The 12,696-nt window shown below is 51.3% G+C and overlaps 1 protein-coding gene across 1 annotated transcript in view; it reads left to right on the forward strand.

Moving 5' to 3' along the window:
• The window catches only part of SFXN5 (sideroflexin 5), a 205,617-nt gene extending 192,921 nt beyond the window's left edge, over positions 1–12,696 (forward strand). The window contains exon 14 of the mRNA XM_006862888.1: positions 12,552–12,696. Coding sequence (XP_006862950.1) covers positions 12,552–12,629 — 78 coding nt within the window. The 3' untranslated portion in view covers positions 12,630–12,696. The remainder of the gene's footprint in view (positions 1–12,551) is intronic.

The following is a 12,696-nucleotide window of genomic DNA, read 5'->3' on the forward strand; positions in this document are numbered from 1 at the left end:
AACAAAAATGACCCAGTGCAGCCTGGGAGCTCCACATAGTACCAAGGGTTCCAGGTGACCTACACTTTTGAGGATGGTCAAGTTCTCTGTGGTCTTGGGCTCCCCACTCCCAAAGGCTGTACTTTGTACTTCCTGCAGCCCCTGATTCTCTGTGCGATCAGGCTGAACCCTCGGTTCTAAGCCAGGGTCAGAGCCACTGACTGTGCGTGTGGGCACCATTGTGCTCAGAAGCTACCTGGTCTGCCTTTATAGGAGAGGGGACTCACAGCAGAGGAAACCCCATGTCTCAGCGTCAGGGACCATCCAGCTAACCCCCTCCTGACTCCAATGAGGAAATGGAGGCCCAGAGCAGGCCTGGGACCAGCCCAAGGTCACAGAGCCAGTGTTGACCTGGGAGGAAACCATAGATATACAAACTGACAGACCTGAAGTCTTAGGAAATAGAGCATTTGGTTTTGCTAGGTCCATTTTCTCTCCACCTTGCCCACCCTGGACAGCAGAGAGCGGAGGAAACTTGAGACAGTCCTGTCATAGGACTATTCTTCTTATGTGTATGTTCCTTTGGGGCAAATAATGGAGAGATAGTCATTTGTCCTCCCATACCTCCAGCTCTGCTTCAGAGATGGTTTGAAGTGATCAGACCCACCTCACATGTCTGCCTTAAGTAGGCATGGAAGCTACTTCTTCTGGGTATCTAACCAAACTCCCTCTTATTACAACCCTCTTTCTCTAGTATTGGAAAGAGTAGAGTCAGCTTGGACAGGAGACTAGGAGTAAGATTTTCAGAGCCCGCTGCTCAAGCTACATCAATCCTGACAGGATGCTGGCCAACCGGGTCTTTATGGGGTATTTTGAGGCCTATCTGTGACCAATGGTACCAATGCCATCAGCCAGTTGGCTAAGAGGACCTCGTTCCCCCATTTATCCTCCCAATTAATTCTCTCTAACAAGGTGCTGCTTCTGCTGTATAGGGATCATGTCTCACCTCCCAGAAGCCAGTGGGATTTGCCACAATAAGTCTGGGCTTGCTGGGGCCGACCCGACCTTGCCAAAAGCCACCAAGATTGTCAACAGGAGTATTCACTGGAACACTAATTAATTAATTAGGGGACTTGGAGATAGAGTTTAGGAACTGGTTTCCTAGAGTGGCTGGCATGCAGTGATTGGTGTGGAGTTTCCAACCCATGAACCCTAGAGGTTAAGGAAAGAACTTCAGTCCCAACCCCAACTTTAATTCTTGTTGTTGTTGTGTGCCGTGGAGTCGGTTCCGACTCATAGCGACCCTGTACAGGGTTTCCGAGGCTGTAAATCTTTACGGGAGCAGAAAGACTCATCTTTCTCCCACGGAACAACTGGTAGTTTCAAACTGCTGACTTTGCGGTTCGCAGCCTGATTCATAACCACTACGCTACCAGAGCTCTTTAACTTTAATTCTTAGACGAGGGTTTTATCTGCTCTTTCAAATTAGTGCTTCTACTTATTAAAATGGATCTGAGATTCAGATTGCAAATAATAATAATATTGTTAAGTGCTGTTGAGTCAGTTCTAATTCTTAGCGACCCTGTATAGGGTTTCTAAGGAGAGGCTGGTAAGTTTCAACCAACGACCTTGTTGTTAGCAGTCCAGTTCTTATCCTACAGTGCCACACCAAGACTCTAATCCAATAATAATAGCTATCATTTAGTAAGCATGTACTATGCCAGCCATCATACTTGGAAATCCACATGCCTGAATGTATTAAATCTACCTAATGCTCTTTGGAGTCCCTGGGTGGTGCAAACAGTTAACATACCCAAGCTGTGAACCCAAAGGTTTGAGGTTCAAGTACACCCAGAGGAGCCTCAGCAGAAAGTGAACTACTTCTGAAAAAATCAGCCATTGAAAACCCTACAGAGCATTTCTACTCTGACTCACAGGGGGTCACCATGAGTTGAAATTGACTTTACGACAGCTGGTTTTTAATACTCTTAGGGTTAGCGGTCCTGGTGTGGTGCTGTAAGATAAGCACTGGACTGCTAACCACAAAGTTGGCTGTTCAAACCCACCAGCTGCTCCTTGGAAGCTATATACAGAGTCTCTATGAGTCAACAACACTTAACAACAACAGAGTTAAATGTGTTACTCCCTATCAATCGTGAAATGTGTCCAAAGCTCTGGGGAGAGATTTTGGCTAGAGATGTGGATGGTGAGACCCTCTGCACATAGGGGATAGTTGAAGCCAAGGATGGGGTGAGGTCACTGTGGGAGGAGTGGAAGAAGGACAGCCATCAAGAAAGAAAAGGAGCAGCCAGGGGCAGGAGGAGAACTCAGTAGGGTTCCAGAAAACCAAGGAGATGGGCAGTTCCAGGAGGAGTGGGCCTCTGCAGAGGAGACTGGGAGAAGCTGATAAGACTTGGCAAGGCCAATGTAGATGGACTAGGCAGTCTGATAAACAAAGTGGTGTTCTCTCTCTTCAGAGAAGAGGGCCCAGGGATGGGAAACCATTGAAGAACAGCAGAGAAAGTTTCACTCAGTGGGAGCTGGGGGACTTGAGAGATACCAGTGATGGGAAGAGACTTAACATAGACAAAAGCAGGAAGGAATGGCCTCAACAGGATCCCCAGGTCCAGTGACTGAAGGGCTCGCTTGTCAACAGTGGGAAATGGGGGTGCAGAACATGAAATCCTGCAGGGTAGGATGTGGGTTCTGGTTTATCAAGGAGGAAACTGACCCAGGAAGATCAAGTACCTTGCCCAAGGTCCAAAGTTAGCAATGATGGAGCAGGCTTTCTATCCAAGCAGAATTATTCCAGACCCTGCCCACCCCACCCCACTTTGTTATTAAATGAGGAGACCCAAACTTGAGAGGCAGACAGCTTAGGGCTGATAAATCAGAAGGAGCAGTCTCGGAGGCCCCTCACTGCTTCCTGCCTTTCCCTTCATAGGGACCTTCTAGAAAGTGTTTTCCCTGATTTCTAACCTGAGCAAAAGGAGAATGGGGGGACTAGTGAACAAATAGGGGGCAGAGAACATCCCAGGGGCTGGGGTGTAAAAACTGGGGAGCAGGGCCTGGCTTCCCTACCAGTCCCAGCCCATCATCTATGCAGGGAGCATGGTATCCACCCTCATGGGCCTGTGCCTCTGGAGGTTGAGGTCTGCTATGAGGTAGTGGCTTTCCCCAGTATGGATGGACCTATCTCAGTCTCTTGGCTCCCAGACTCTGGTCCCCACCTGTAGAGAGTGGGGTGTTTTCCTTTTCTTCAGGCCATGTAATATACCCCCTGGGAACTTACACTCTGGTGGGAAGAGACAAAAAATCAAAGAACAAGAAATGTCAGGGACTGGTAAGGGTGATGAGGCCAGGAGGTTGTGGGAGCCTCCCTGTGTCATGGTGGGCCTGGTTTGCGGTGCCCCTTGGGCCCTGCCCACTGTGGACACTGGGACTCTCTGTTCCAGATTCTCACTGTCCTCTCCCAGATTCGAGCGTGTGCACACACCACACACATACACACACACATTCGTGTCCCAGGCCCCTCAGGGACATGTCCAGAGTCTAGTCTCCAGGCCCACAAGAGGTTGGACATGGTGGTTGCAGGTACTCCTCCAGCTCTCACAGTGGCGTTCCCTACCTAAGCGTACTGCCAACCATGTTAAATGAACCTCGTGTCTCCCCAGAGCAGGAAGCAGTGCCTTGGCCAAGACCCTCTCTCCCAACTTCCCCGCCTCTGTATCTGTGTCTGTCTTTCTTTGTGCCTCTTTCTCCTTTCCTCAAATCCTCTAGGGCTCTCCCCCCACCCCCCACCTAGTCCCCTCTCTTTCCCCCCACTATTCCCCCAGGAGCTCGGGGGCTGGGGAATGAGGCTGCACATACAAGCCGGAGCCATTGTTAGACAATCTGTTTTTGTCTTCATCTTGTTGGCAGGCGGCAGGAGAGGAGCAAAAGGTTAATGAGGCACTGTGCAGCGGGATTACTGCGCGAACGGGCGGGCGAGCCAGCCGTGGTGACAGGGTACTAATTAGGAGCAGTTTAACAGGAGGAAAAAGTGAAATCTCCTCTTCACCAACTGTCAATAATTAACTGATTTGGTGAGGTTGAAATGTGTCCACAGGAGAAGGTGGAGTTTTTCTGTGAAGGAGTGGGGGCCCATAGTGGCTCTGTCCTGTTCATAGGTGATGTTGGGTCTGGGTAGGGTGGGGGGCTGACCTGAGTTCCCCCAGGCCTGTCCTTGCCCCCTCTGGCTAGTATCCCTCAGCCCCAACTTACTGTATAGCCTTATGTCTCAACTTCAAAGACTTAGTTTTTCCCCAGTCGTAAGATGAAGTTAGGAACCAAGTTTCTCTCTGGCTCTGCCAAGTTGGATTCTGGAAGTGAAACTACGAGACAGACACTTGGCACTGGAGTTGGGAGATATGACTGTGTGACCTTAAGTCGGATGCTGACTCTCAGTGGCTTTTCTGCAGCATGGCTCGTGCTTGGTGCTGGAGACATAGGAATAGCCCCTGGACCCTCACTAGTTATCTCCTGTCCTCTAAGCAGCTCCAGGGCTCTGTTCCTCTAGGCTGGAACTGTGGGCAGAGGGGAGGACCCTCACCACTTCGGTAGGGGCTGGAGGTTATCTGAGTGACTTGTCTTTGCATGTGTCTCTCTGCCATGCACCAGCTGTTGTGGGGCAGCATGGGGGCAGGAGTCAGGTTCACTAGTTGGGAGGGGTGTTTCCTGTTTGGCCTGTTTTCTCTTTTGGCCTGGCCCTGGCTTTTGTCTTGTTGACTTGTTGGCCCCTGCCCTTTGACCTTCTATGACACCTCAGGAGTGCCCTCCCCAACTCCCTTTGCCCCTCCAGCTTCTGCTGAACACCTTGTCCCCAGGGCTTCCTGCTAAGAGCCTCCCCGTCATCTCTGTGCATCCCCCCAGCCTCCTCCCTCTGGGCCCAGCTACCCCCTCCTACTTCCCACCTGAATGACTTCCTGCCCCTTCTAGCTTTTGGAGTTAGGAAACAAAGAGGCACACCGTCCATGTAGTGGGAGAGAATTGGAGTCTCTCTGTTGCCAGAATTTGGGTGCTAGAATCTCCACCAAATCTCTTTATCCCCTCACCAGCATTGAGGGATATGATGGTTTTGTTGTACTAGCTGGCTGTGCAGTTGTGGGTCCCCAGAGGCAAATGTCTCCCCTAGCTTGGAAGCATTTGAATTCCAAGCCAAGGATGAGGGAGGCTTGAGAATGAGCTCAGGTTCATATTCAAGCTGTTCTTGAAATGGCCCTTCCTCTGGGCAGTGCTCCATGATTTGTTTCACTTCACACATATAGGTCATGGTGGTACACTTCTTGTGTCCCATCTTCCGCTCAGGACAATAATACTCTCTCCGTCCCGCAGCACATAGGGAATCCCAAAGGTGGAACCACCTATAAACTCCTAATACAGGGCATGGCTCATTCTGGTTCACCTTGGCCCTGTTGATTACTTCTTGCTTCTTCCACTCTTCCAGGGCTGATGTGAAGCCAGAAGTAAAACCTAGGAGCATTGTGTCCCTCCCAAACGCACAGCAATGTTCATTCCCCCAGAACAGGGGAAAGAATCTCAAATCCACCCCTTTCAGTCTCAAATTCATCTCCTACTTTGCTTGGAGATGTTTGTTTGGGGGTTTTCTCATTTACTGGTTTAATCAGTCCCTACTGAACTCCAAAGTGGGCTATTTTTGCTGTCAGAAATCTGCCGCCTCCCCGCCCGCTGCTTTCTTGGAGTTTGCCCACAGGACCCCCCAGGAGGGATGGATGGGAACGGCAAAGCCGCTCAGAGCCCAGGAACGCCAACGCCACCTGTCATATTGCTTGTTCCCCACACCCCCACCCCCAAACCTGCGCGTGCACACAGGCCCACGCACAGGCACACCCCCACCCAATGACAAACCTCAGCAGGGCCGCCTCCCAGCCTGTCCCTCCCCAGTTCTCCTTTCTAGAACCTTCTAGAATACCTTCTATCCCAATTCAGGATAGGCAGGGAGGAGGTTTGGTTATGCAGAGCTCCCATTGAGATGATTGTTGTTGTTGTTGTTATGTGCCGTGGAGTCGGTTCCAACTCATAGCGACTCTGTACAGGGTTTCCGAGGCTGTAAATCTTTACGGGAGCAGAACGCCTCATCTTTCTGCTGCGGAACAGCTGGTAGTTTCAAACTGCTGACCTTTCGGTTTGCAGCCCGATTCGTAACCGCTACGCTACCAGAGCTCCTTATTGAGATGATTAAGTGTCTAGAAAATGCCTGACCCAAAGCAAGGACTCAGCCCTGTGAGCCAGGAGTCGTCCCAGTGCTGGTCTACCACAGGGCATTGCTGCCGCCAACATTATGTAACAGTTCATGGACTTCCCAAGCCTCCAAAGGGGTCTTCCATTGGTTTCTCGATTATACCCTCATCACAACCCCAGAAGGTTAAAAATCATCCCACTCCACGTGTGGGGAAACTGAGGCCTGTAGAATGAGGAGATGGAAGACAGAATGATTCTGAGATGGGCCCACCAGAGGGCACTCAGGAACAATGCAAAGCTCTCTCGTGCCCAGTGCACAGAGAGCACAGACACCTTCAGCTAGTTTGACTCAACTTTTCTTGAGGACCAACATTTTAGAGACACAGAGATACTGAGCTGCCTCTGGTGGCTTGCAGTTGGGGGGGGTGGATAATTGCTGTGCTTATAGCTGGCTAAAGGACAAACTGGCCTGGACCTGAGAATATGATGAAGGTAGAAACCAGTACTCTGGGCTGAAATGACCAGGAGAGGCTTCCTGGAGGAAGCAACCTTAGGGGACTCGAACATAGCCTAGACTCTGGCCTCAAAACCCAAATGTAGCAACAGCAGGAAATGGAAAGTGACATGAAGGAGACCTGAGAAGGTCCTGAATGTCCAGCCCAGGAGCCTGGCGCTCAGGCAGTAGGAGCCCAGAGCCAGCATCAGAGGCTCAAGCTTCCACTGCTGCCTAGCCCCACTGTGATACCCCTGTCCACCAAAGACATTCAGGATAGCTACTCTTTCCCAAAGATGGAATGTGCCTGTGTGTGTCTGAGCAGGACCCGTGTTCTGCGCAGGGCCTGGTAGGAAAGGGTAGAGTGGGCTTCCCAGTGGGCAGAGACCTCATGCACACAGGGTCAGCCAGGTGCTGGCCAGGCTTTGGGTTCTGTGTCACTTTTGCAGCCACCTACAGACCCTCAGAGGCCTAGACCCTGAGCCAGGAGCAGGAGGCGGCTTGGAGCGGTGTCACAAGGTCACGCTGAACACCCCACTCTTAGCCCTGCTCCTTTGAAAAGGAGGCAAAGAAGCCTCCAGAAGAAAGGAGGAAGTCCTTTGTAGTAGGTAAAAGCCCCTGAGAATGGGGCACAGGCCCGGGATCTGGTTTCCTGTTTATGTCTCCACACCTTAGCTCCACGTTCAAATATGTAAACTATCCGCTGGCCGCTGGCTGCAGGTGTGTGTGTGTGTGTGTATGTATGTGTGTGTGTGTGTGTGTGTGTGCCAAGGCTGCAGACACAGAGGTGGCCCCAGATGCATTCCTGACTCTGGCCCCCACCCTGCAATAAGCCAGGAGACAGGTAAATAGCTCAGTGTTAACCCTTCACAGGCCACAAAGGAAGGCCAGCAGGCTGGAGCCAGTGGATTCTGGAGGTGCTGGGGCAGCTAGAGCAGGACTGGGCATAGTGCCCTGTTCCTGATTCACCCCGGAAATGCAACTGGAAGTCCATTCTGGAGGTTCTTCTAGGAGGGGCTGAAGGACGTGAGCTGGCTCTATAGAATGAGGCAGGAACACTGATCAGGAAGGGTTCCCAGTGAAGGTACAAGTTCTGCCTCAGAGTCAAGAGACACTGCTAATTTCATACAGGGTAGTCATGTCATTTCAAGCAGGAACCGCCTCCTGCTGCAGGTCTTTAGGTGGTTTCAATAGTGACACTGGATCCACAGGACCCACCTAGCTGACCCTGTGTGCCTGAGGTCCCGTCCTCTTTAATTCAGGGCATGAGGTGGGGTCCTTCACCTGGTAGGCTTCTCCAGGTGCTCCATAGCCAGTCTTAGCCTAGAGGTTTGAGATGTCTGGGATGGGGGTGGACAAACAGCACTCCCAGAGCTGGGGACAGGGGTTCGGGTGGACAGGGGGGCATGCCACCAGCCACTGCTGGTTGATAATTCCTCAGTGATCCCTGCTCTCACTCTTCAGGTTTGGGCTCCCCATCCTAGACACCCCTTCCCTGGAGAACTCCCTGCTGGCTGGAGCAGAGTCCACCATGCCGGCTCTATGGAGGAAGGAAATGGGCCAATAGACTCCAGCCTGGGGCCTGGGGCCTGGATTCTCCCTATGGCCCCTCACTCAGCCTCCTTTCTCCTTCTCACTGTGTCTACAGAGGAGGTTCCTCAGAGCTAGTTTGTGGTCAGAATCAAGCACCCTGCCTTAGACCCACACCCAAACTGAACTGAAAGACCTCCAAGTGTCTGTGCTCTGTGCTCAGGGTGGACATTGAGTGAGGAGGTAGGAAACTGGGACCCTAAGAGGACTCACAAATCCAGTTGCCAAGCCAAAGCCTCTTTGTCCTCCCAGGAGCACTCAGGACTGCTGCTCCGTGTCTGCGCCACACTCCATCCCTGCTTCCACTCCTCAGTCTGCTTCCCCCCAGCCGCCATCATGGGCTCGTTCCCTTCACCCGCCCCTCAGATGTGCGTGTTCCCCGGGCCTTGGCACCCTCTCCCTCCATCTGCTCTCTTGGGTAACCTCCCCCACTCTGGAGGCTCTGGCTGTGCTCACACATCCTGGGCTCTTGCTCCTGCCCAGACCCCTGCCCAAAGCTCCAGAACCCTGGACCCATCTGCCCCTCAGGCCTCGCCACTCAAGGACCCACAGGCACCCAGAGTTAGCATGGTCAAACCTGAGCCTGTTTCTCCCCCTCCCCCCAGATTGCCTGCCTGTGAGAATGGCATCACCAGCCCCCCAGCTCCCAAGCTAGAATTAGGAGGCATCCAAGGTACAGTCATCCTCAACACCTCCCTCTCACCCCCGCATGGAATTGGTCATCAACTCCTATGGATTTCGTCTCTAGGATGGATCCCCAGTGCATCTCATGGACTCTGCTTCCCACACTGCTCCCCAGGAAGCTTCTCTGTCCTCTCACAAACCCTCTAGTACACCTCCACACCCACCACCTCCAGAGAGATCATAGTCCATTCATGCTCACTATCCTTCCGTGGCTCCCCATTGCCCTCAGACAAAGTGCTGATACCTTCATGTGGCCAATAGGATCCTGCTTGTCCCAGCCCCACTTCCATATTTCTGACATGCCAACATTGTCCACCCCAGGCAGGACATGCTGGCCAGTTAATGTTTTTCCCTTCACTCAAGAAACTTCCCCCACCCTCTCTTCTAGAGCTACATTTGCTCCCTGGCCCACCTCCTCTGGGAAGTCTTCCTTACTTGGACCTCCTTCAATAAATGATAGCCCCATCCCACGCCAGTGTCCATGGTGCTTTGCTTGTCTCTCTGGAATCCTTTTCTGTTTTCATTGTCTGATATCCCCCTACCCACCAGCCCCAAACCATAAACCTCTCAAGGGCAGTGGCTGGGCTTGTTTGTATCTTTGTGCCCAGCCCTGGTATATGGTCTTGGTAGTCATAAATATCTGGGAAGATGGAACTGAAATAGAGAAAGCTTTGAACGCCATCTCAATCCCCAAGCCCTTGATCCCAAGCGCCTCCACCACCTCCCCCAGGAGCCTGCCCTCCCCTCTGCTTCCCTCCTACCTGGTGTGTGCAGCATGATGGGGAGCCTGGGGGTTCTGGGTCTGGAGCAGCCTCCACTGGGTCAGCGCTCCCAGGAGTGGGCAGAGTGGCCCATGGCCTGGGCCGTGGTCCTCCGCCATGGTGGCGAGCAACCTCTGATTTTAATGCGGGCCTCAGTGCTTCAGTGAATGCCGGCATGGGAAGTTGCTAATAATGGCACTAAAATAAAATATGCTACATCTGTTATGGGTAGCAGAACAAAATTAGCTGCTCACACCTCTGACATCCAAGATGTCTTAACTTAAAATACTCCTTGGCTTACTTTACATCATTTACTGATTATATTTAAAAGAAATACAATTTTGCAATTACTGTTCTTTCCAGCGTGATATCTATGCATCATTTTCCTTTTATGTTTATATATTTCTCCTTCATTAGTGCAGTCTGAAGGGTGATTAGGATTCTTCAAACATTTTACAGAGGTTAAACGTTGATTAAGATTTAATTATTACTGTAAATAGCTTGGAATGACATATGGTGCAAAAGCCTGACATATGTGCATTTGAATAAATGAAGTGCTATTTCCCAGGATGCCTCAGTAGCTGTTTAACAGCTTTCCCGAAGGGTTATGTTACACCTCATGGTAAGATTGCTGGGATGTTATATTTTGTTGGTTTTTGCAGCTGAAAGCTAAGAACAGTTTTCCAGTTTTTTAAAAACATTGAATATTTTAAATACCTAAATTGTTTTGCACAAATTTTTGCTAATTTGTCTAACTAGGTTAAACATTTTCAAAAGCATTTAGATTTTTAAGCGTGGGCGCTGTGCATTGTGTCAGTGGCAGCATGGGGACGAGGGGGACTGGCAGGGTGGAGAGGACCCGGGGGCTGACAGGGGTAAGAGATAAAAAGGTGGCTTGAGGAGAAGGGGTTGGGAAGGGGACTGGGTCCTGAACCTACCACTTGTCTGTTTGACCCTCTCAGGTGGTCAAAGTCTGTGCATTGGGGTACCAGGGACTACCAAAGAAAGACCGTCTCTTCCATAGGAACCCCACCATGCTTCCTTGCACCAGGCCACGGGAGCAGCATTTTGTCTGGACTGACGAGGGCAGTCTGGGCATCACTGAGTCCTGTGTGACTGAGTTCTTGCACGACCTGGACAGGTCTATGCCACCTTCCCAGTATTCCTCAGGGCTGTTACCACTTGACATTCAGCTGAGTTCAGCTGGGCTACGTTACAAAGGCCTGAGTCTTCCTTGAGTGCCCACAGTGGATGTCAGGTGGGGCCTATTGTTGAGGCGGTTCCTCCCTCCCTGGCAGTTCTTGGGCTGTAAGTGAAGACATCCCCACAGGAGCAGACCCTGGAGCTATAGAACAACATCTGGGCTGCTGGGTGGCCCCAATGGGACACCGTCCTCCCAGTGCCTTCTACCTCTTTTTATCCCACTTATTTATTCAACACTCATTGAATACCTATTGGGTGACAACACTATGCTAGGCTTTAAGGATCAAGAAGACAAGACAAGAGTGTTTCAAAAAGGAGAGAAAGGCTGACAACAAGGGCTACTGCAAGGAGTAGTAGGCTGGAGAAGTGTCCAGTCAGTGTAGCAAAAAGGAGGTGGCAGTCACCTTGCAGACGAGGGTTTCAGTGGAGTGGAGTGGAGACAGAAACTAGATTGCTTGGGCTGAAAGTCAGTGGGAAGTGAGGTGATGGAGACAACACCTTTTTAAAGGAAGTTGGTTGTTGAAGAGAAGTCTGGCAGCTTGACCATGACATGGGGTCAAGGGAAGTTTTTAGCCAATGGAAGCTGCATCTGTGAGGGACAGGGGTCAGTAGACTGAAGAGTTGGGAGAGACTGATGAGAATTCAGGATCAAGTTTCAGGAGTGGGTGGAAGGTAAATGAAGCTCAGGTTCGGGATCTGCCTTCCAAGGGAAGGGGTACTACTGTGGGTAACAGGAGGGCAGGTGGGAAGCAAAGTTTTGGACACAGGTAGGCTGTGGGTTTGATGCCGGGAAGCTGAGTGTGTTCCCTTCTGCTGCCTTCTGTTTTCTCCCTGGAGTAGGAAGAAGGTTCATCTGCTCAGGATGTGTAAGGCTATGCGGGTGGGTATGACTAAGAAGAGCAGGGAGTTTAAGGGGTCCTCTTTGAGGAATGAAAAAGGGGGTTGATTAGGCCAATGGATTGTGGCTGGCCAGAGTTAAGGATGGTGACATTTGAGTGGCCTCCATCAAGCTATCAGGTTCAAATATAGAGAAGGTGCATGGATGATTGAGTTCCTCAAGAGCAGGGCTTCAGCCAGTCAGGTTGAAAGGATCCTAGGACACAGAGATAGACATGATGGTCCATGTATATGTGCTGGAGGAGGAGTTGTGAAGACTGAGGTGCTAAGTCATGAGGTCCTGGTGTTCTAAAAGCAGGAGTAAGTGGGTGATGGAGGGGTAAGGGACTCTGGGCTCAAGAGTATGGGGATGTCTAGATGGAACAGTTCTGGGAGTGGGCCCAGGATGGGACCCTGGGAGTGAGTGTCTCTGTTTGGTGAACAGCGTCCCTGGAGATGAGGGAAACACCCTACACAGAGTGTAGGGTGGTCACCCTCATGGACACGATTTCACAAGGAAGTAGCACAACCTGGCTGGATGATATGTTGTTAACCACCCACCAGAAGGACAATAGAGAACAAAGATGCATCGGTAGACAGGGCACATGGGCCCTGACAGGGGCAGAGGGCAAACGATGGGTACCAGGGCAGCCCTAGCCAGCACTGCCAACTGCCCCTCTCTCATCTGCACATTCTCTGACTCTTCATCTCTCCTTTTTCTACAGATTGAAACGTCCCAATTGGAGCCTGAGATTGCACGGGCCACCAACAGCCGGACAGTTGTGTATAACAAGGGGCTGTGAGTGGTGGCAACCGGCCTGGGGACAGAGCATCTTCTGCGCTGGGGCGGTGGTGGGCAGGGCACGCAGA

This window comes from Chrysochloris asiatica, unplaced genomic scaffold (assembly GCF_000296735.1).
Source record: "Chrysochloris asiatica unplaced genomic scaffold, ChrAsi1.0 scaffold00052, whole genome shotgun sequence".
Lineage (NCBI taxonomy): Eukaryota > Metazoa > Chordata > Mammalia > Afrosoricida > Chrysochloridae > Chrysochloris > Chrysochloris asiatica.